Here is a 24,732-nt window from a genome sequence, read left to right on the forward strand (position 1 = left end):
AAAAACAATGACAGAGATTAGAATTTGTGCCAACAGGAGAAAATAAAGACCTAGTTTATCTTAATTTAGAGGCAGTCAGGGAAAGTATACGCATATACATTTATTTGTGGGTTTTATTATGTTTTAATTTTAAAATAGAACAAAGAAAGTGTTTGTCAGCCATTGGTTCAGCTGCTCCGCTTGCATTGTGCTTTCACTGATCTTCCCCTGGTGCAGAATCATTATCTAACTTAAGTTTGGGAAGAACCTCTGGAGGTTGTGTGTTCCTACCTCCCACTGCAAGCTGGTCTGAGTACAGCAGATGGCCCAGATCCAAGTCCAGCCAAGATGTGAATATCTCTGTAAGGTGGTTTTGCAACCTCTTCCCATATCTGACCACCTTCATGGTGGATTTTTTTTTCTTGTATCTCCATAAAATTTTCTGAATTGAAGCCTGTGTCTGTTGCATCTGAATCTTCCCTTGTGAACCTCTAACCTAGAGTCAGGTTCTGTCTTCTCCTTAGCCTTCTGCTAGGTGGCTGAAGGCAGAAGTAAAGTTCATCATTAGCCTTCTCTTTTATTGTCTGGATTTGCTAACTGCCCAGTAATGTGTGATATTTTAAACATCTCTCTGTAACCAGTGGGCAAAACTGCCTGCTAAGACCAACAGATGAGTTGTACAGTACACAAGTTGGGTCAAATCAAAATTACCTTGTGCTTGCTGTGGCAGCTCCTCCTTATTCAGACTGTTTTGCGGTGAGCTGTGTTCAGATTTAGTATGGATCCACTTGGTTTTGACCCACAATGAATTGTGGGTGGCCTGTTTTTTTAATTTATTTCTGTCCCTGGAGATAGAATAACTTAACAACTCTTCTAGTGATTTCCTGCCAGTCCTTGGAGAGGTGAATAAATCAGGCAAAGGTGCAGAAGTCTGTGTAGATTGTTAATTGAATACTTAGACAAAAAGCTTTGGTGCTTTTAAGTTTAACTGTATCCCCCCTTTATCTGCTCATTTGACATAAAATTAGAGGGATGATATATTTCTCCCATCTGCAATCATGCTTGCAGATTGTGGGTTTCATTATTTTGCAAGGTGTGTACCTTTCTGTGCTTTTACACTGGTGTCATATAAGTGAGATAGAAGCTCAATCTGAAATGTGTCCTTTGCTCCTACAGACAATAATGTAAGAACTGGGATGGATGAGGAAAGATTCAGTTATGTCTTCTGAATGGAATATTTATTTTCAGTGTATTTTGTTAATCTGATTGTTTGCTATTGTGTTTTTCTCTCTCTCTCTCTCTGGTTTTCTGGTTTTCCCTCTTTAGGCCCTAGATGGGTTCTTCTTTGTAGTGAACCCAGAAGGTAATGTTGTGTTTGTTTCTGAGAATGTGACACAGTACCTGAGGTACAACCAAGAAGAGCTGATGAACACAAGCATATACAGCATCCTGCATGTAGGGGACCACAATGAATTTGTCAAAATCCTGCTGCCAAAATCTTTAGGTATATAACTTTTCCTGATATCGTACCATTACTTATTTAACTTTGGTTTTGTAAGTCAGCATTTCAATAACTTAATGTCCTGACACTACTTACAGTTTCATCATAAATATTATTTATTTTTAATGTATATATAGACTATGAATGATTAATATTATTCTCAAAAGCATCTTCCACTCTTTTTAAATTCTTCTTTGTTAAAATTGCTCTTAGTAATTCATGTTAGCTGATATTTTTTAATGGATCTCCAGAATGAATCCCTAAAAGTCAGCATTAGCTTTGTGAACTCTCTGTCTAGGCTGCTTGTTCGAAAAATGGCCCAGAAAAGGAGAAATATAAAAGAAAAATCAGAAACCTCCTTATGTTAGAATTTTTATTTCAATGTTTTTGTTCTCAACAATAGTTACTTTTAACTTTCAAAAACTGTTTTTGTTAGTTTCAGCCATTTTTGGATTCATATTAATATTAGTTTTAATGCAATTGAATTTTGGAGGAGATGAAAAGAAAGAGAAAGTCAATATTGGGTTCCTCATTTACTCACAGCAGTTTAAAAATATTACTCTATTCACTTTAGCATTTTATTACTGTACTTGTATACTCTGAAGAAGCAAAAATGTAAATGGCTAAAGTCAATATATTACTGCATTTATTGCATTTTATGACTGAAGAGAACAAGTGAAGAATATTTTAAATATGACCCTGCCTTTTCCTAATGTGGTATAACAATGATTTGCTCTGACTGATGTCCAGTACATATATTTGTGTATCTCCGGATTTTGTTTCTTTTTTTACTTGTCTTAAGCACTGTGTTAGGCTTTAGCTTTATCCATAGCTCCACCCAGGCAATTTCAACCCTTCAGAATTTCCCATTGTAGCTGTGACTGTGTGTTTCAATATATTTCTTATTGTATTGCTTCCTGTTTTTATAAGTATATATAAGCCTTATTTTTTTCAGTCTCATAAATCAACTTGATCTACCCAGTAGGCTTTTGCTGTGATGTATAACTTTTACCAATATTTAGACTTTTATTCTGCTTTCCTACTATGTCATTTTAAGTCACTTGAAAAAAAAACCATAATAGCTGAACAAATTAGCAGTGCTCTTAAACTCTGTTAATTTTATAAATGACCTAGTTATGTGCTGGTTTGGGCTTTAATATTAAAATTAAATTGTTGTTGTTGTTATATGAGCTTGTTTCCCAGCCAGTTTGTAAAACATCTTGATTAATCTCCTGTGGATAAGCAGCAGAAAGGCCTGGTACCAGATTTGTCTCACTATCTGATTTTGCTTTTGCTCAGTGAATGGGGGATCTTGGTCTGGTGACACTCCTAGGCGTAATAGCCATACCTTCAATTGTCGGATGCTGGTAAAACCTCTGGCTGATTCTGAGGAAGGCCACGATAACCAGGAAGCACATCAGAAATATGAAACTATGCAGTGCTTTGCTGTTTCTCAACCAAATTCTTTCAAGGAGGACGGTGAAGGTAATTACCCTTTCTAGTTTATGTAAATGCAATTTCAGAGCAGTTGATAAAGTGACCTCTAAGTCTGAAAATTGGAAAAATTCTTAGATTTTGGTTTTGTTTTTTTTGTTTTTTTGTTTTTTTTTAATTTAACTGTAGTTAATATAATAATTAAGGAGCTTTTTTATTTACCTGTACTTTTTTCTTGGCTATGAGAGTATACACTTGCACGCACCTATTTGTTAATCGAACTGAGAGAAATTCTGTTTACCTCAAAGGGAGATACCCTAGTTTTATATTGCTGAAATTGTAAGAAAAATGTAGCTGACGAGGAGAAGGTTTCAAAGGGCAGTTTTTTGAATTCTTAGAATTTGAAGACAATCGTGGCTCACCATTTCCTTTACCATTTACTACTTCAGCAGGTAAATTTCCTCAGATTATTTTGTAAGTATTCAGGTAAGGAAAAATGGTTATTGTGAAGGTGAGTTCTCAGAAACAGCAAGCATTTGAGGCAAGTTAAAGAAATTTGTCTTAGAAAGTACAAAGTGGTGAGTGTTGAAGAAATGTGCTCTTTGTGTGTGCAGTATATTCTCTTTTATTACTTACTTCCTGAGTGGTTGAGCTACTACAGGTAGATTCATAAACATGTGCCAGTACTTATGGATTGTGGTACAGTCCTTGTTAATTTTTCTTCTGAAAGAAAACAAACACACCTTTCCTGTTTTATTTAATGTTTAGGAAGTAATGAAGATACAAACCCACTGAGTTTTGTCTGTGTTTACTGGTACAAAATCTATTTTTTGGTCCAAATACATTTAAGGAACTTTAAAAAAATATTTCTGAAGTCTTTGTTGAAGCAAAAGTCTTCCCTTACCATAAAAATAAAATGAAGTAACATTTTTCTCTAAGATTTGCAGTCTTGCTTGATTTGTGTTGCAAGAAGAGCTCCAATGAAGGAAAGACCACTTCTTCCTTCGTCAGAGAGCTTTACTACACGCCAGGATCTTCAAGGTATTGTGAAATAAGAGTAGAAGTTTTAAATTTTATTTTCTTTTCCTTGCTGGAGAAGTTGCTGTAACAAATACTTTCTAATGTATCTAATATCAGGCAAAATAACTTCATTGGACACAAGTACCATGCGAGCAGCTATGAAACCTGGCTGGGAGGATTTGGTGAGAAGATGCATTCAGAGGTTTCATTCGCAGCATGAGGGAGAAATATCTTTTGCCAAGAGGCATCACCAGGAAGGTTAGGTTTCATACTTTTATCACTTTATATATTCAACCTGTTTGCCATTTGTATCTCTTGCATGTGCTCTCTTTGTTATGCTTTGAGGGAACAACCACCAGCTACTGACAGTCCCTTTCCCAAGCTGTTTTACTTAACACATTCTGATGGCTCTCTAGGAGGTCTTCAGCTTTATCACTGATTGTTTCAGCCTTTTCATTAGAACTTGCTATCCTGGAGTGTGTTTTAAATCTTCAAAATGTCAAAATTATTTTGGAAGGAAAGACCACCTTGCACGTCGTCCACCAAAATGTTCACTGACCATTATTCTTCAAAACCTCAACTCACATATTGCTGTTCATTACCTGTATTCCCTTTCTCAACAAAAATTTACTTTTGCTGTCACATTTCCTGTGAGAAACACTAAGTGTAAATTCCCAGAGCTGCACCTCTCATGCTATTTGGAAACCTACATTGTTGCACTGTATCTAGCTGGTAACTGTTTTAGGATATACCACAAGCACTTCTACTCAATCAAGATTATGGCAGGTAAAAAATAGGAAAGTACTGCACTTCAGAATGGTCCCCATAAGGTTTCTGCGGTAGTGACTGGATGAGGATTTTTCATAAAACCCTTATACTTACAGTAACACAGACCCAAATTAATAAAAGCAAATAACCTTATCTAGTCCATGGGAAAATAATTTCAAAACCAACTGGGAATAGCTGGAACATTTCCAGTACAGAAGCATCATTCTTTGGGTTCATGTTTAAAAAACAGGATTTACAGCTGGCTTATAACAAATACTTACCATGGTCATTAAACAAAGACATGTCATCTTGGATACTAAACTGTAACTGGGATATCAAATTATTCCATCAAATACACACCAACAAAAAAGAGCTTTAATCATGAGGCATTAGTTAAATGTTCTTTAATATGTTCTGCTTTCCTGAAATCTTCAGGTGGTGTTTTAGAAATGTGGGGTCACAGAAAAGCTGTGTTATTTTAGATAACAGGTTTTGGGGTATAAACAATAGAATTGCTAAAAGTTCACAGCCTTGTGCTGTGGTTTCAGACAGAACTGAAGAAGGCAATATGCAGTTAAAGTTAACACCAGGAGTTCAGAGAGCAGCTGCAGGTAAGGACCCATTTGTACCAGAGATGATTTAGGCGTATGTGTTGTTGCATCCTAACACTTTATTTCAGTCTTCTTGAAGTTATTCCTGACCAAATTAGCAGCTGGTACACTGGGTCCTATGGTTTAAATGAGTCCTCTCTTAAGCTTCCTATGAAATGGTGAAAATATAAGTGTTTTGGAGTTTACACTGTATCATTTTGCAGTTGTGGCTTAGGGTCATCATGTAAATTGTAGAATTAATAAATGAGAGGGCTCTTTTCTTCTTGTCAAACTGAAAAGAGTGAGTGGTAAGAGGAGGAAAAACCTCTGGAATTACTTTCCTACAAATGATGCAGCACTGAAGAGGAATAATGGCTGAAATATTTCGCTTCCCTGCCCTGCAGAATGGAGAAGAAAAACAAGTCAAATTGTGGGCTGTAGCATCTTTGTGCTTGCAGTTTTCAAGTCACTGTGGTTTGAGACTGGAAGCAAGGAAAGTTATGATCTCCTACATGTAATCCAGCATTACAATGTGAAAAAAATACAGCATTAGCTTGATATACAATAAAAAACATGTTTTAAAAATATTTCTCAGTGTAAAATGCAGAATATATGGTAAGTTTTTATTGGCCACAGTCAGAAAAATAGCATTTCCTCAAGAGGAATATGGAAACATTCTTGTTTGCTTAAAGAATTAGTTTGGAAAATGATTTAAGTAGAGATTTCACTTGTATCCTGTTGGCATTGAGTACTGGAATTTCCTGATGGGGTATATGCTGAAGTTAAGAGCGTTGGACCTTCTGGTGCCCAAAGGTTAAACTGAAACAATGACATACCTAACAGTGAAATTTTGTTTTGCATTGTTTCACTGTTGTAGGTTTTTGTTTTTTGTTACATTTTTACTCTGAAAAACCCCTTCTGGTTGTTTAAATTGTGCTTCCTGTTTTCTCACTGTCTAGATAATACTTTGCAACCTTGCAGAACAATATATAACAGTGGGGGACAGGGAAGGAAAGCAATCGTAACCAGTCTTGCAAGGCTGAAAATGTGGCAGCTCTGTAGACCAGAAAAATAAAAGCCACACTTGGAAAACCACGTCATTTCATTACAACAGGAAATATTAAAAGACTAGCAATGAAATGAAGATCACATGATATTAATAATTTTTAAAAAAATAAAAAAGGGAGAAAAAAACCCACACAAAATATAGATGTATGAAAACCCAAGAATTTAAATGTATTTGTAGTACTTAATTCCTATTTTTTCCCTAAATGATTATATGAAAATTTTTGAAGTATTTTACTTCTCTGATGTCTGCAATCCTAATGTGATTGCTTTTGGACTAGAAATTATAAGTGACCATACTTGTTTCATTGATGGCAGAGAGTGAACAGTAGATTAAATGTTTGGGAGATTTGCTTTTCCACAGCATGTTTTAATTTTTCATTAAAGAAGTGTCACAGGATATATAGAATTGAGAGAACTGAATTTGTTGAAGTTCAGATTTACATTAAAAACTTAAAGGGCTGCAGAATGTGTACAGTGAAGTAAACCCCAAACCTGAAATGCAGTCAACACAGAGAAGGGGTAGCAGAGCCCTAATTTTGATTTAGGTAACTTTTTTTAAGCTACATATATTTCTTTTTTGTATTTGTTCTTTTACAAGTAATAATTTCTCTTTTCAATTCTCATTTCTAATTGTTCTCATGTAAGAGTTTATGCATTTTTTAAATTAAAGAAGTAGTGAGAGTAACTGTTGCAAGACAATTTAGACAGGCAATAAAGAGAAGAATATACAGGCTAATGGAAATAGATGATCTAAAAAATAAGGACATTTGTATTAAATCATCAAGGTGTAGGTGGTAAAATGAAAAAGTGTTTGAGGAACAAAAGGAATTAGACAAACATTTGATGAAAAGTGAAATGGACATCAAGAACTTCCTGTCTGCTCCTGAAATACATTCTATTTCAGAGTATCTTCCTGTTATTGCTGTCACTCCTTACAGATTTTTATTTGATCACCCTACAGCATGCTAGATCCCTTTTTTTCTTTTTTTTTTTTTTTTTGTATGTATCACATCTATATCTTCAAAATGCTCTTTTTGTTTTGTTTAATTAGCACTGCATCTGCGTATCGGTGCTGAGCATCAGATGCTGAGCAGCTGAGCTACCTGCCCTGCAGTTTCTCATTAGTTTACCTGTGTTGTTGTGCTTGCCTGCAGTGCTGAGGCAGGGGCTGGCCTTCAGCCCTGTTTATCGCTTTTCCCTGTCGGATGGCACCATCGTCTCTGCCCAAACGAAGAGCAAGCTCATCCGTTCTCAGACGACCAGTGAACCTCAGCTTGTAATCTCCTTGCATATGCTTCACAGGTAATCCTGGCCACTTCCTTACATCCACACTCTGCTAAGAGTCATGCAAATTACAAGGTCGCCAAAGCAAATAGATTATTTAAGGCTGATGGATTTCAGTTAACCCAGAACTGATATCACGGAAACAAAGTAAGATTTTGAAATCAATGCTTGCAGCAGGAAAAGACTGTAAGATTATTTCAGAATTGAAAAATGGCATGCTGGATTTTCAATGCCGTGTTCTTACTTTCAGTGTTTTAATTTCCTGTATTTTGCATAGTGGATACAAGAAACTTTCCCACTGTAACTAAATCTAGAAAACTTAGAATTCTTGTAGTTCACATTTTGCTATTGGTTCTGGTTCTTCTTAAAAGAACATGTTATGATTACTAGGACTGCACTTAAAGTGTTATTTAATTTTTTTATTCCCTTTATGCCTTGTCTTTTCTGGTGCTTGGCTTAGTGGCTCTCATATGTTCAATCCTAAGAAGTGTCACAACTGTTAGTTTGGAGTTTTTTTCAAAAAGTACAGCAAATAATACGCTAAAGTTAGGGTTGAGTAATCACTGACATCAGAATTTCAACATACAATTTTTATTAAGTCATTGCATGTCCTGGTGTATTTGTATCAGATTTTGTTCCTGGCTTTATTCCTAATCCTCTGTATAATTTTTCTTGAGAGAAAAAAAACAGTGCTAAACATAATTATAACTGAAACCATATTATAGAAATTGTAGATTGATCTGACCAAAAGCTGTCTGCAATTTGTTTTCTTTGGGTTGCTGAATTGACCTAATATTTTATTAAGTACCAAATATTAAATTTTAAGAAGCAAGCACTAATAATTTTTAAATGGTACTCATAAATTTTCTTGCACTTTTTTTAGCAGAGTGCTGGTACTACTGTATTTCTAATAAAGTTTTAAAAATACCCCTTTTTTATAGTTAATGCTTTTCACCTTTGCACCTAAGGTAACCAGTACAGAATAAGAAGATTCACTACTCTGTATTCTTCAATTATTTCACTGCTCATGCTTTAGCAAAACTCAAGGTTTATCTGCACTTACTTACACTGTGCAAATAGGAATGGTTTTTGTCTCATGGAGAATGCATATTAGGAATGTTCCATTTGTATTTGATTTTGGAAGTCCAGAGTTGATTTGATTTTTTTTTTTCAGAATCTCATTTTTTTCCTTGCTAACCTACTTGACTCTGTCTCTTTTGTAGCTTTTAGCATTTGGGAATATATCCGATTTTCCTAATTTAAGTTTTAGCACAGAGTAAAAAGTGTATTACATCCTCCCATAAACTAATTAAAATCTACTGAGGAAAAGAAAAATGACCTTCAGGTGCTCTCAGAAGAGCTTTTTCTCTGTGTGTGTGTGTGTCTCTCTCTTCTGTTTCTTCTGTCTTGCGGCTTCTATCTCTAAAATACAAGTTTCAGCTCCTGTGTGTATGGTTTGTTGTTTTTCTTCTCCCCTTTTCCTAAATGCCTGTGCAGGACTGGATTGCTAACAGACTGTTCTCATTTTGAACAAGTATCCAGTAGTTCCCTTGGCTCACAGGCTGTTTTGGAGCAGTATTGAAATAATCTGGCAGTGTAAAAATGTGACTTTTTCAACTTTCTTTTCAGTATGAACTTGGTGGGCAAATAGCCCACTCTAGCCTTGTGGTGGGGCTAACTTAGAAAAATTCAAAACTCCAGCAAACAGCTGTCCACAGCTGTCTTGTAAAACATGTATTTGTTGGGTCATATGTTTCAGATGAGGTTTGTTTCAGTTCTAGAAGTTAGCTCTTGCCAAATTGTAGAGGAGAGATACATTAAAGGGAGTGTGAAATTGCAACCTATCAGCATTTCTAATGGCTGTCATTTAAATGAGGTTTAATTTTGTTTTTTCTCTCTTTCATTGTTTTCTAATGAGGTACTGAAAAACCATACACTTAATGTGCAGCCCTGTTGAGAGTTGCATATCACTTTTGTCAAATTGTTGATTTGTTTTTGATTGTAGGGGTTTTGTGTTATTTTAAAGTGAGGTTTGGGGTTTTGCTTCTTTTTCCGTAATGCAATTGCAAGTTGGCCGCTGTCATTTAGCTAACAGGCTGTTTTTCTTCCTCTTGCCACACAGGGAGCAGAATGTCTGCGGAATGAATCAGGATTTGACTGGACAAGGAATGGGGAAGATACTGAACCCAATTAGTTCCAGCAGCCCTGCCCATCAGGCCATGTGCAGTGGGAACCCAGGTCAGGATATGACCATCAGTAGCAATATAAATTTTGCCATAAATGGCCCAAAGGAGCAAGTGGGCATGCCAGCAGGCAGGTTTGGTGGTTCAGGGGGACTGAACCATGTGTCAAGCATACAAGCATCCACTCCTCAGGGTAGTAACTATGCACTAAAAATGAATAGCCCCTCACAAAGCAGCCCCGGCATGAACCCAGGGCAGCCAAACTCTATGCTTTCCCCAAGGCATCGCGTGAGCCCTGGAGTGGCAGGAAGTCCTCGCATCCCACCCAGTCAGTTCTCCCCTGCAGGAAGCTTACATTCACCTGTGGGAGTCTGCAGCAGCACAGGAAATAGCCATAACTACACCAACAGTTCCCTGAACGCACTTCAGGCCCTCAGCGAGGGCCACGGCGTTTCTCTAGGATCGTCCTTGGCTTCACCTGACCTAAAAATGGGAAATTTACAAAATTCCCCTGTGAATATGAATCCTCCCCAGCTAAGCAAGATGGGAAGCCTGGACTCTAAAGACTGCTTTGGAATATATGGGGAGCAATCAGAAGGTACAACTGGACAAGCAGAGAGCAGCTGCCATTCAGGAGAACAGAAAGACAACAGCGATAGCAACATGCCGCCAGTTGTCAGTGGCGAAAGACCTGATGGACAGAATAAACTGCACGACGGAAAAAGCCAGACAAAGCTCTTACAATTGCTGACCACCAAATCAGATCAGATGGAGCCTTCACCTTTGTCCAGTACCATGGGAGACATTAGCAAGGACTCCACGGGAGGGTTGCCTGGGTCTGGTTCAGCACACGGAACCTCGCTCAAGGAGAAGCATAAAATTTTGCACAGACTATTGCAGGACAGTAGTTCTCCTGTAGATTTGGCCAAGCTCACAGCAGAGGCCACAGGCAAAGAACTGAACCAGGAGTCCAGTAGCACAGCTCCTGGTTCAGAGGTGACTGTTAAACAGGAGCCAGCGAGTCCTAAGAAGAATAATAATGCACTACTTCGCTACTTGCTAGATAAAGATGATACTAAAGATATTGGTTTACCAGACATACCCCCAAAACTGGAGCGGTTGGACAGTAAGACAGACCCTTCCGGTAGCACAAAGTTAATAGCTATGAGAACGGAAAAAGAAGATATAAGCTTTGAGCCTAATGAACAGGTAAGTTAATTTTTGCATTATGTGTGAATGACTTGTTCCAGGCCTGCATTCCTGCCATGTGACTTCCACTAAGAGTAGCATCCTGGCATTTCAGGAGGCTGTTACCTGTCTTCTGAAATTCACTCTTCACTCAGTTTCCCAGTGGGTGTTACTAGGTTGTGATGGTCATACTGTGTAAAAGCACAGGGTCTGCCTGGGAGGAGATGGATAATGCAGTGTGCCTTTCCCAGATGGTAGTCAGGCAAAGAGAAAATAACTCGTGACTCTTGGTTAGTGCTACCTAATTGACAGCTTATCCCACAGGCTGAGGTTGAACTGCTGTTGTGCTTGCTGAATGGGTCCTTGACCTAGCCCAGCATAGCAGCTACACTCTTCCCATGGAAAACAGGTTCATGCTCAAGAACAGAAATTGTTTGAAAGGACTGATAACAACTTTGCATTACTGGTCTTCATGCTATGCTTGACCTGCAAATTAAAATCAAAGCCAATAGACTTCTGTGCCAATTTGGAGGATTTGATGGGGTATTCTTGTTGTCTTAAAAATTCTTTATATTCAGCCTCAAATTTCTGTGAAAGATTAATAGTTCAGTGCAGGGATCATGTCTCCTCGTGCAAGGTTATCTGCATTGAATTTTGCATTCAGAATTTCTTTGCTTTCTGTGCAAGATCGTTTGTTGCTGTGCTACCCAACACAATAATAAATTGTGTATTGTTGGGACCTATGTTAAGAAGTGTTATGTCACTGGCTTTCATGCAGAATTCACTTTCCAAAAGCACCAGGTCCACATCACCCGGAGTGCTCCAGTTTTCAGATCTTTGCAAGGAAAAGGGACACAATGAAAGCAATCTGATAATACAGTATTACTGTTTATATTATTTATAAAACGGGTAATTACAATATCAATTTCAGTATAAAGCATTTTCAGAGAAGGTTATAACTAGCTGGAGTTAATGATCCTTAGATTTGTCCTACACTATCAAATCTCCCAGTTGGTCATTAATCCCTAGGCAGCCCTGTGTGTGAAGCCTTAGTTTGTAAATCATGATCAGATCACATACAGTGCAAGTGTTCTTGTGTCTCATTCACAGCCATATCCTTAATTTTAAAAATTTTGTATATTTTCTAATGTGCAGACTAGGTTTGAGCTTGTTTATTTTTTAAAACCTATTGTATCTTTTTATTATGTGTGTATAAAGACATTCTTGTTTATATTTTCTATATTGTATTGTGAGGCTGAGGAGGGATAGATGACATTTTCTTAGCACTAAGACACAACACTGGATTATTATTTTTTTAATTTGCCCTTTTGGCAGTCTATAACTAGTAGACAGTTCTTTCAACAGTGGTTATAACCACAAAACATAGAGGCCAAACGTGCTGCTCCAGTGTAGATGCAGCATTGTTAAAATCTCAGTTATCCAGGCAACTTCTAAGGTTACTTTGCTGCTTTTGTTTCAATAAAATTTGACAATTATTGCCACCATGTAGGAGCAATGGTGGTTTTTCAATCCTTCCTGCACTTTAGGGGAAACCAAGCCAAATTGTATTAATTTCTCCTCACTGAAATTTGCACTGATTTATCCTCAAGCCTGGATGTTAATTTAGTTTTCAATAGAGGCCTGTATTTTGTTGTGTCTGTAAGGGTAGTGTGTAGATTCTCTGTGAGAACTTATATTTCATTAGGCTAGAAAAATACACATACCAAGAAATTCATAGCTAAACTGGCAAGAATGGTGTATTTTTCAAATGTCTAATAGATTTCAGTTCCTAGTTCAGATCCTACACATTAAAGTCAGTACTAGATTGAAAGCAGAGATTTTCAGTTCTCCAAATTATGGACTGGATAAGAATGTAAAATTTGGTAATCACAAAAAAATCTATGCCTTTCATTCATAGATCAAAATCATGGCCTTCAGATGGTTTGTTCCCCAATAATTAAATTTCTAAAATAATTAAAATTTTCTCTTTCATGATCTCTGTGCAGTACACAAGAAACAGTTTAGCTTACGAACCAACTCTTGGAGAACAGGTTCTGCCCCTCTAGAATTTTGTTGTCTAGTCCAAGGTAGTCCTACAAACTCCTTTTATTGCTGATGGAAACACATAAAAATACTTCAGGATTTTTTTTTTATCTTATCCTAATGAGTGTCTAAAACAGATGAGGTAAGCTGTTCTTTACTGGTGTTCCCATTGACAAGTGGTAGCACAGGTGAACAGTTTAAACTAGCTGCTTTACTTTTCCATAGGCAAGTTTCACCCTAAATGTAAACATGAGACTAACTGTAAAACCAACTTTCAAGAAAGAGACTTCAGTGTCTACGAGCATTGCCTACCTCAAGCAGTTGAAAATCAGGTCTCCTGAAGATTGAACTTCACAAAGTGAATAGTCTATTCAGTTTTTATTTTTAGGTTTTATGTTTCTGAGGCTGGGGAGCTATTTGAGGGGGTTGAAGTGCGGGCTGTGGATGTATTGCCTTTTCTTAAAATTTGAAGACAGAATTTGTCTCTCAGGAGAGAGAGAGAGCCAGAGGTACAGAAAGGTCCGGGAGCTGGGTTTGTTCAGAAAACCACAAAGCAGTGCAGAGTTGTGATAAAGTGGTAAGGGCTTCCTCAGCTCCAAGGTATGGAGCAGCCAGTCTTGTCACTGTGATGGAAGACTACTGGATAATGACAGAAGGGCTTTTGTTGGTCTTGTTGGTTGTAAACAAAACTTTAAAACCCACTTAAAATGCAACGAAACCTGAAGCTGAATAAACAGAAGTCCAGGATGGAGTAGGAGAGGAAATGGTGAGAAATATAGAATAATGTAAGTGTTTAACTATCTAAAGGCCAGGCCTTTAAACATATAACCGCTTTACCCCAATTATAAAATCACTAAAAATATTTAGCATCAAAACTCTTCAGCTTTGGATGATGGTCTCCCACAGGAAGTGCTCATTGCCTAAATTTAGATCAAAGCTGGAACTATTTAGTACAAGACTAGAACACAGATTCTTGAGCTAAATTCTTCCATCCTCCTTCATCCTTCCCCCTCCTTCTTCCTCCCATATGTAAAAATTAGCCATGTGCTTGTGTTACCTATTTTACAGGTTTATTTAAAACTTCTCCTCCCTGAGGAATGTTGTATTTTTAAGTAATTAGTCACTGGAGTGTGCAGTTTCTCTGGAAACTGCAGCAGAGCAGCAGTGGGATGGCCTCTACAAGGGAGTAGAGTGTGTTGGGAGGCAACAGAGCCATTGCGTTTCCTCCTTTTACTTTTGGTGTGACTTTCTGAGCAGGAAATGCTTTGAAGTGCACCACTGTACTAAAAATAGCAGTCTTCTAGGTAGTGTGTTTAAACATACCCTTCTGCAGAGAGCAGCAACTGACAGGAAGCCTTTCTCAAATGGCAGAGAATATCTCCAGCCCTGCCGTACTTTTTTCCCTTCCTTGGTGGGATGATGGTTATCAGGCTTTATTAGGCTGGTTGCTGTTCCAGTTACGGCAGCTGTAGGGGAGGGGACAAAAGAGGGACCTGCTGGGGACACTCAGCGGGGTTTTTCCTACAGCACCAACCATAGTAGGGCTGCTGCTGTCAAGCACCACAAGTTCTCATATGGTTCACCACTGTTAGAAAGGGAAGAGAGTGTCTCTCAACAGTAAACCTGCCTTCTCCTGCTCTCCCAGACTGTCCACTGCCAGGAGCAGCCCCTGTAGTGATCAGGAGGTGGTCAGATGTGGCAAGCACTGACTGGCAGCTTGGAGGGGAAGGAGAGTGAAAGTACAGGAGAACATTAGAGAAACATCATGAACAATGTTAGATATTACCTTGCTAAAGTAGCTCGTTCTCTGAGAAATCACTTGGGGGAGCGTAGAACAAAATCCTAATCTCCACAAGTGTACTCTCCTCTTTTTTGTTCAGTAGACCATAAAGACAGCCTTTTTGACAGGGACTTTGCAATACAACAGTCTGCACAAATGCTGTTCCAGGAATCATCTCAAGTATGTACATTTTTGTCCTAAAACTCAGAAACTGCTCTGGTGTCCCTCACATACTTTATCAACTCTGCTGTGCTCATGCTTTATGTGGAAACCAGTATCTTCCCAATACTAACATATTTTCTCTACACGTCACTCATCTTTAAAAAACCTATTTCTGGTTTAATAGTCCAGAATCCATTAAGTTCATGAGGAACATTTGTTTCTTCTTGAAATTCTATTAAAACCTTAGAATGGGGATTCCATTTTCTGAATGTCTTTCAATTAGAGTTCTGCTTTCAAATGTTAGTCATAGAATAGCTTGATAATTTAATAGGATTTCTAGCCAATTTTATGTTTATTGCAGTTACCAGGGAGAAAAATACTGTACTGGTTCCACTTCTCATTTCCTTTTCCCTTCTTTTCATAATCCTTTAATTTATTGCCAGTTTGGAGCAAGGATTTGATTTCATTTGCCTATTATGGTCAAATGCTTTGCCCGTACTTCTGAGGTTGATGAGCTAAACTTCAAATTTATGCAAGTCAGGTTTAGTTTCAAGTTGTGTCCCCACCAAAAGACATCCTGTTGCAAGTCCTTAGAATACAGGGCCACAGTGCAAGCCATGGGCATTGCCTATGGCAGGAAGGAGCTTTCTGGAGACTTGAGTATCTTATCCAGTCCTTCACAATCCATGGAAGCTAGGTTTTGAAACAGCAACTTTTGTAAACCAAACTTCATGTTGAGGTGCAGCTGCCTTTCAGTACAGCTGAAAAAATTCTGTAAGCTCTTAAGTTAATCTGTATTTCTCTATATGACAGTATAAAATAAGTACTTTTTCAAATATCCCTGAGAATTATTTGTCTTACACTTTCTGGAACTTAGTGCCCAAGTTCTACAGAGATTGTTGTAATTTCATTACTTAGACATAGTGAAAATACCCACATAAGAACTTTCTTATGATGCTTAGCACTTTATCAGGTGCTTTTTTTTTTTTTTTTTTTCTTAATTCCTGACAAATAATTGCTTCACAGGGAGCTCAGGGTGCCTTCTATTTACATAAAATTCAATTTAGGCCATTAACAAAATAAATATAGACTATAAATAAAAGAAAAATCCTATGAATCTAACCAAGTAAATATTTTAATGCTAGTTTCTGCACATATGGTGCCATTTGAGAATGAGTCTGGAAAGACTTAGGCTAACATCATAGCTTGGTGTTAGTTCCAAATATCTTGGAGCTTTTGTAGCAGTTGAGAACCCTTATAAAAATATAAAGATGAAATATTTAATATTGATTATTAAGCAAAAAAAGGAGAAGGTTATGTATTTGGGTTGTTGTAATACATCTGTTTTATTTGGCCTTTATTTGCCACTTCTGAGAGGAATTAAAAGCATCTTTGGGAGATCAGTTTTCTGACACATTTGGATCAATCTGTTCTTCATTGGTGTTTTTTTAGGTTGGTTTTGAGGTTGCTTTTTCTATATATATATATATATATATAGTGTTTGAACAAAGAATTGCAGTAGCCAGAATGCTAAAAGAAAAGATGACACAAAATCCCCTATAAAACCTACCAAAAAAACCCCTCTGCAACATATTAAACTTCCCTTCGCTGTTGTCTCAGATACATGTAATGAAGGCCATATGTCTTAATTCCCCCAAAGAGTACTGAATCATCCTTGTATAATTTATGATGCTCTATATCAGTCTCTTCTCCTGGCTCTTGCGGTCTTCTTGTACCAGATCTCACATCGCTCAAACTGCAGCTCCTATAAACATCACTCATGGCTGTCTCTTGGAGCGCCTTTTTGAATGTGCTTATCACCTGTCCTTGCAGTGATTTAGGCTTCGTGTAATCACATTTGATTCCTTCTGGCTCAGCCTTTTCTACTGATGTGCTGGGTCCACCCAGCTGCTTGTAATTGCCTGGAAAGCAGTGAGTCATCAGAGGGATTTGTCAAGAACAGGTAATCTTGGACCAGCCAAACAGTTTTCCTTCAGCAAGAGGGTAGCAGAATTGTTGGCATAAGAGAAATAGTGTGTCAAGGTGTTTAGATTTGAGTAAGGCCCTTTTCCATATGGCAGGGTAGAGGTGCATGGTCAAGATAAAACTGCTGTGAGTAATGAGGAAGCTGTTTGGAAATCCCTCCACGCACTTGGTTATTGAAGGATTCACTGTCAAAATGGAGATGCTGTAGGACTCATGCAGCATCTAGAGCTGCTCAGTGTTTTAGTTAACATAAATGACCTGATGTGACGATAGAGATTGGTAAAGTTGAGTGTGGCACTTGAATGTCTGCAAACACACTGGAGGACGCTATTCAGGTTCAGCTGCAACAAAGAAATACAGAGACAAAATGTTAGAACATTCAGGCTGAATAAATGCTCTTTATTATCATTACATCTCAGGGGTTTGATTTTTTGGGTTTTTTTTTGGTTTTTTTGTTTGGTTTTTTTATGAGGGGAGAAGTGACTAAATAGGAGTTTTTCAGAGCTGTTCTAGGGATCATAGTGATGACAAGATGAGTGAGAGTCAGTAAATGTCATGTAATTAAAAGAATCACATGCTTTTCTGGAATATGCCATCAAAGCATACTATGTGTAGAGGAAATTTTCTGCTTTTACCCAGCAGCTATAAGGCTTCATTTTAAGTCCTGTCTTGGAGATGGCTTCAGAAAATGTGTGGATCAACTGAAAGCAATCCAGAGGAGCAAAAAGAATGAGTGGCTGAGAAAACAGGTTGTTTCCTGAAGAAAGTTCATGAGTTGAGATTGTTTATTCACTTCAGCTTAAAACACAAAAGGCACATGTTTTCAAATAGAGAAAAAGTTAGAAAAAGAAAATGTAAAACAGTATGTTCTCCAGATTCAAAATAGGATTGGAAGGAAGAGTCTTAATCTCTGTGTGAGAGATTTTGCATTGAGACTGAGAAAAAAAAATACAAGAGTAGTAAGGATGGCAGAGTGCTGAAGCCAATCCCCAGGGAAGCTGTGGATTTTCTGTCTCTGGATGTCTTTAACAAGCAACTGTATGAACTTCCATAGGGAATTGCATACACTGATTTTGCCTGGAGGCTTTAAATTTCTTCCAGTCCTCTGATTCTCTGATTTCCTACTATTTTGCCAATAACACCAGCCCCTAGATCACCCATGTGCTGCCTTTTAATGGAGTGAATTCCCTCCTCTTTTGCACCATATACTGCAATTTATCTGACTAGGACATGATGTAGAAAGAATAAAAAATAATACCATGATTATTTGCAGTCAGTCACCCAAAAAAAAAAAAAAAAAAAAAAAAAAAAGGCAAAAAAAGCACAGAGCAGTGTAACCTTGGGGCATTTCATTTTAGCTACCTTTGAATCAAATAGCTTGACTTCCCGATGTGGTGGCAGGAGTTCTGTACAGACAGGATGCTTCCTACCTAGCCTGTGAGAACCTCAGTAGGTATTTTAAAGCCATCTCAGGTATTTCTACAGTATCCTGTGATATGTGGCCTAAGTTTGCTATCAATAAGAAGCTCAAGATGTGGGGAAGGACAAAAAAAAAAAAAAAGCCCAGGAATAATTGTATTTCAGTTCTGCACATTTGTGATGTTATTTCTCAGTTCCCCATCCTTCACGGGTAGCTGCTCACCCTGCCTCTCCTCTGTCATTGCATATTTCCTAACAAAGACACTGATTTTGAGTAGATATTTGTTATAAATACTGTTACGATTTATTTACTGTTCAAGATGGTAGTAAAGTGAGACCAGACATCCTGTTCTTAATTATTACCCAAGTTTTACCCTAATCAAGGGTTTAGGATTGGAGAATAGACTTGCAATAATTTCCACATTTCAGTCAGAAAATTATTTCAATTCTGAGAGGTTTTAGAGAAGCTTACAAAAGAGAATACCAGTGAAAAGCAATATATCAAATAAAACAAGCAGGTCAGTAACTATGTTAGTGTAAGGTGAATTTAATTTTTTTTCCATCTTTATTTCATTAATTTTGCACTGCATTTAAATGTAAATTCATATGGGGTTTTCTCTTGTCATACTCTAGAGAAGTTATTTTCAATGGTTTGGGAAGTTGGGAGTAAAATAAATTCTCAATCCTGTGTATATATATTGCCAGTTAACTTATGTAGAGTTATTCAGTGTTCAGGTTTTGAATGTAACAAAGAAAAGGTGTATGGGGAATTGATATAGCCATAAAGTAACTTTCCAATTGTATGCTTTTAATCAAGTCATAAAGAGACTAGAAATACAACTGTGCTGAAAGAAATATTGGTTATATCTACATAAACCCCCATCTTCAGCACTCCTGGCTCTCCTGTTAGTCCTGCTGTCAGCACTGATCACAGAGCACACAGGGAGGAATCCCCCTGTTGCCCAAGGTATGGAATGATATGTCCCAATGCGGGGTTTTGAAGAGAGCCAGTGGCACACTGGGCTCCCCAAAAGCAAGGCAGAGGAGCCCTGGAAGCCTGCATAGTTCCTTTCCAAAGGTTTGTGAGCTGCCTCCCCATCAGGGCTGTTGCCAGACACATAGGCGGCCGCTGTGGCTGTGACCCTGGGGGGTGCCTGGCTTGGCCATCAGCAAGCTGTACTGTGGGTTTGTGTGTTCTTTGTTGCAGCCAGGCAGCGAGTTGGATAACTTGGAAGAGATTTTGGATGACCTGCAGAACAGCCAGTTACCACAGCTTTTCCCAGATAGCCGCCCAGGCGTGCCAGCAGGCTCGGTCGACAAGCAAGCCATCATCAATGACCTCATGCAGCTCACCAGTGACAGCAGCCCCGGCGCAGCGGTGGCCACCCAGAAACCAGCAATGAGGATTTCACAGAGCAGTGAGTGCACCCCGCCCTCCACACCGAGCTCGGGAACCCCCCCAGTGCAGGGTCCTGGTGCCCCCAGGTCAGCCAGGGAGGAGCTGGGCAGCTCCAGCTCTGGGCTGGTGTTGTGCGGTGGCAGAGCGCCATCTGCGGTCATCCCAGCTCCAAGCACACCGGAGCTGTGTCTGGCTCACACACCCTGCAGGTCTGTGTCCCCGGGGACGTGTCAGGGTACCCTCAAATCAAACATCCCCTCCTGCGCTGACAGGTGATGCTGCGGTTGTCAGGGTTTTGGCATGGAGAGCACGTGCATTCTCTTGCGATGCAGGGCATTCTTTTCTGGCAGCTCTTGCAGCAAAGCTTTTCTAAGCATGAAGGAGAGTCTTCTTGTAAAACCACAAGATTAATAGAAGGACAGAAGATTAAGAATGCCCAACTTTAATTTGAGATTGTGGCTTTTAGATGAGTCACTTCCAGCTGATGACTTTCCTTAACCTTATTAATCAGCTTACAAATCAGCATTGAAATGTTGGTTTGCCATCATAATATAATGGAAAGCAAGCAAGACAGGAGTCTTACCAAGTACTAAGGTTGAATAAAATAGCATAAAAAAACGCTGCTTCATTTTTTGCTTCTGTTGGCTAGGATGTCCACATCTATTTACTTTGTTAGATGAGTTCTAGGTTTTTTTCTTATAAAACATAGAGTTTAGATAATATTTTTAGCCATTCTGATAATAATAAACTAACACTGTACTACTTTCAAATTCACTCAAATTACTTAGAAATGTTTAGATAAATATTAATATTCTATGAATAAATATTAGTGCGTAAATTCATATTAAGGCCACTTCAGATTCTTAAATTATCACTTGTTATTCATGTTACTCAGAAAAGGATACTTGGGTTTTATGTATTTGCTTTTGTGAGTATAGAAGTACTAACAGCAGCACCTCAGAAGTCAGAAGGGAATCTCTGTGCATATGAAGTCTTCAGCATATTCTTCCTGAAGCAAGATCTGATTGTTTCTTCCAGCCTTTTGGCTTTCTAGGGGTAGCATAGCTTTAAATCTGCTTTCAAAGCTACTGGCAGTAGAGTTACAGTATGACTGTAAATGAGAGTGGCTTCATGGTATAAAGCAGCATCCTGTTTCCCATCTCAATTAAAACCCTAAAATATTTCCCCCTGGCTCAGTCTTGTGTCTGTGCCTGATTCCCCTAGGAGCTTGTGCCCTGTGTACAGTAGAAGACCATACAGAAAACAGGTCCACAGAAAAAGTTAGGGGCCTCTCATGTGCTCACAAAAAAGCAATGTAGAATGAATGTCAAATCATACACAATTCCAAAAGAGATTTGGGTTTTTTTATGGTTGTTTTTTCTGATGAAATAACCAACTTTAATTTTACAGGTTTTAATGAATTACATTTATTTTCAATACACAAATATTTTTGTCTGTTGAAAAATAGTAAGGCTGCTAGATCTGCCAGATTGCTGGAGTCTGTTACATGGGGGATAGGGAGCCTCCTTCAGTCCCATCCTGACAAAGAGTAGAATAAGCAGGAGGTGGATGTGATCTAACCACCGTCACAGCTCATCAACTATATTGTTATTTTGTGCCACATTTCCAGGATTCTTTTTTGTAGTATTAGTTGGTGCTGGCAAAGCTGCACATAAAATAACTCATTTATCTATGTGATGTGTCAAACTTCTGGAGCAAACTGTTCTGAAACTGTCACTGAAGTTTAATTTTGCTTCAGTCCTTAGATTTCATGGTGCTTCTAATCTTGAGAAAGTAATTTTTGCTTCATAAGTAAGTTTTGTTTGCTTAGTTATCAGGAGACAAGATAAAACGTAAATTTCATGGGTAGGAATTAGGTGTATGTGATGTGATGTGATATATTTTCTGTACACACACATGAGCAAATACACCTGGCAGAGAACTTACATTAAAAGAAAGTACAATGAGTTCCTGTCGTCTGATTTTATAAAATAAGTCAGAGACCTCTGTTGTGAGATATTTCTGTGTGTTTTAACAAACTTATTAAGCCTTATCTAAATTTTCAGATTCAAAAGTAGCACTACTTCAATCTAAAATAAGAAAGTATTAATTTAACTTCTCTGTAATGTGATGAACACAAAAATGCAGAAGTCACTGTAAGGATGCTGTTCACATCAGAGCCTCTTCTAGGGGAAGCTATCGGAAAGTATTGCAAATAATATTTTCACAAAAATGTTTAATTTACTTGCATGTATTTTATGGGTATGATTGGAAATTGAATCAAAGCTACAAGGTCAGTGTTTGATTCATGTTTGAGAACTAGTTGAGCACACAGGATGCTTTCATGCATTGGAACATTGCCCGAAGACCAGCTGAGCCAGATGCTTGCCAGTCACAGTCTGGAACTCACTTTGCTGAGGCAGTCTGCCGTTTTATTTGCAGAGGCCGATATTAAAAGCACAACCAAGAAGAAAGTAGTTAATAAAGGTGGCAGTAGCTATCAAGGAGGGTTCTTTTTTTAGCAGAATATTATGGTGGCACAGCTCTGTTTCTGGACTGTTGTTTTTTGTTGCTGAATCACAAAAGTATTTTTTTTCATTAGTGACAAAAAATTAAGAGGGACATGTTGAAAGGGGCTGTGGGATCCAGTATAGAGTCAGTCTGTCCTTAATTTGGAAACTTCTTGAGGGGTACAGCTTATGCTGGAAAACTTTCCAAACTGAAATAATTCTTAACAATCTGCCTAAGGATGGCATCTGCATGCAATTACAGTCCTACTAGGTATAAGATTAATTGGCAGTAGTATGCATAACACATTGTGGTGTATTTTGCTGTAGTGGCTCTTCTGTCAGTTAAACTGCATAATTTAAAGGTTTTTTTTAAATATACGTCATATCTGGTTTGTGTTTAGTGTCAGAATGTTCCATTTTGAAATTTATATTTAAATGTCAAGAAGGGATGTTTCTCAGACAGATATGGAGTGAGTAAATTATGCAACGTTAAATAGTTGAAACCAAGAGCTTTAATTGTGTCTAAGTTCTTTTCTTCTTTTCCTTTTTTTTTTTTTTTTTTTTTTTTTTAACCTAGTGAAGTTTCCATTCTTGTAATTTTGCTTTTTTCTTTGATCCTCCTGTCTAGCTTTTAATAACCCACGAGCAGGGCAACTGGGCAGGTTATTACCAAACCAGAATTTGCCACTTGATATAACACTGCAGAACCCAACAGGTGCAGGAACTTTCCCACCCATAAGAACGAGTAGCCCCTACTCAGTGATACCTCAGCCGGGACTGATGGGCAGGAATGAAGGGATGATAGGAAGTCAAGGAACTTTAGGCAACAGCAGCGCAGGTAAGATGATTTTCCTTTTTTTTTCCAAATATACTTGAGTAACAAGCTATAGCATGTGCAGTTTAACATTGGAGTTAATACCAGTGCAGATTATTACTCTCCATGAAGTCTGGAAGTAATTGTGTTTTGTGGGATGTTATGTCTTGGCATATTTATTTTGAATTTCTGTGTCTGCATAGTTTTAGTCCTGCCTTTTATACACTGCTTTTTACCTACCTATAGAGATGGGTCTTTCAAAATGAAATCATGGGCAATAGTGTTGCCCTTGTGACATTGGCTTTGCCCTCAATTATTCTTTATTTAATAGCCTTATCTTCTTTTTGGGAACCATCAGATGTTGCAACTAACAACACGTTCACCTAATAATGAACAAACATATAGCCTGTTTGACAAGAAAAGTCTGGCTGATGGATTTATTTCAACTAGTGCATACTCTGAGATTGTGTAAGTGTGCAGCAACCACTGTACAAGCTCTGAGTAAATAAATGGGCATTGTAAATCCCCTCAGCTGGCTAACTGGTGTCAAATTTGTATATTTAGTTGGCATCAGTATTAAAAGAGACATGCAGCCAAAAGCCGAAGGATTTTATTTAAGCAGTTTAGAGATCAACTTGTATGCTTTCAAGTGTCCTCTTACTTTCATGTTCTGTATACATATTAGAGGATTTTATTCATCTTATGTATACAAGTTTGAGAATATTATTGTGTCCTTGCCTTGCTCTAGCACAGCACATCTTTCAGCTGATAAAATATGTACACAAATGGACTGAACCTGGGGATGTAACACTAAAGCAAATTTTTCACAACAGCTGAAACAAAGACCCTCTTCAGAGGGTTTTTTCTGGTTGTATGTCACCAAATATTTGAACTGATAAGTAATAATTGTTAATGTGGCTTTTAGCATTCATTTAGGGATGTTTTATAATGCAACTGGAAAGACCAATCTGAACCAGTAGTCCAACCTGAAGTCAGTGTTTTATCTAGTGTCTTGATTCATATAAAATTGAAATGCATAAATACTGTGTCTGCTGTCTTTGCAGCTTGGGGGTTTTTGTGTTGGGTTTTGCTTGAGGCTTTTTGGCTACTGTCAGAGTGTAGTATTTGATATATTCCAAGTGTAAATAAAGCGTATCAGTTGTTTACAGTAGATGTGGGAGGACTTCCCCTATAATAACGGTAATGAACTTCAACATCTATCGGAAAGTTCCTGTGAGTAATTTCCCTGCACTGTGTATCAGTCTGAGATTACCTGGGTGAGCCTTGAAGCTCTGAAGGCTCTGGGTTCCAAGTGAAAGAAGTGGCCAAAAGATGTTTGCAGAACACAAATTGATACTCAATCCTTCTAATTTGTAAGTGTGTTTAGTGTTAACATGTTGTTACTCAAGTCCCCATGCTCACTTAGCACTTGGAAAGTAAAGCACTGGCACACATCAGCAAACGTGATTCATTTCCTGAGGAAGGAAGTTAAGGCTATCCACACACCCTCAGCACCTGTTGCAGACTACATGTGGGAACACTTACCCTGAGCAGCATTTCGGAAATGATAAAAGAGTCTTCCTCTTGTAAGATGTATCACAGTC

At 38.1% G+C, this 24,732-nt stretch overlaps 1 protein-coding gene across 3 annotated transcripts in view; it reads left to right on the forward strand.

Moving 5' to 3' along the window:
• NCOA2 (nuclear receptor coactivator 2) overlaps positions 1-24,732 on the forward strand; it is a 187,007-nt gene that overhangs the window by 140,482 nt on the left and 21,793 nt on the right. For all 3 annotated transcript variants that reach the window (XM_021543382.3, XM_021543379.3, XM_021543378.3), the window contains exons 7-14: positions 1,306-1,483; positions 2,780-2,965; positions 3,854-3,955; positions 4,052-4,192; positions 7,515-7,662; positions 9,767-11,036; positions 19,613-19,823; positions 22,943-23,152. In XM_021543382.3, coding sequence (XP_021399057.1) covers positions 1,306-1,483; positions 2,780-2,965; positions 3,854-3,955; positions 4,052-4,192; positions 7,515-7,662; positions 9,767-11,036; positions 19,613-19,823; positions 22,943-23,152 — 2,446 coding nt within the window. The remainder of the gene's footprint in view (positions 1-1,305; positions 1,484-2,779; positions 2,966-3,853; positions 3,956-4,051; positions 4,193-7,514; positions 7,663-9,766; positions 11,037-19,612; positions 19,824-22,942; positions 23,153-24,732) is intronic.

The sequence above is a fragment of the Lonchura striata genome, chromosome 1 (assembly GCF_046129695.1).
Source record: "Lonchura striata isolate bLonStr1 chromosome 1, bLonStr1.mat, whole genome shotgun sequence".
In the NCBI taxonomy this organism is placed as follows: Eukaryota; Metazoa; Chordata; class Aves; order Passeriformes; family Estrildidae; genus Lonchura; species Lonchura striata.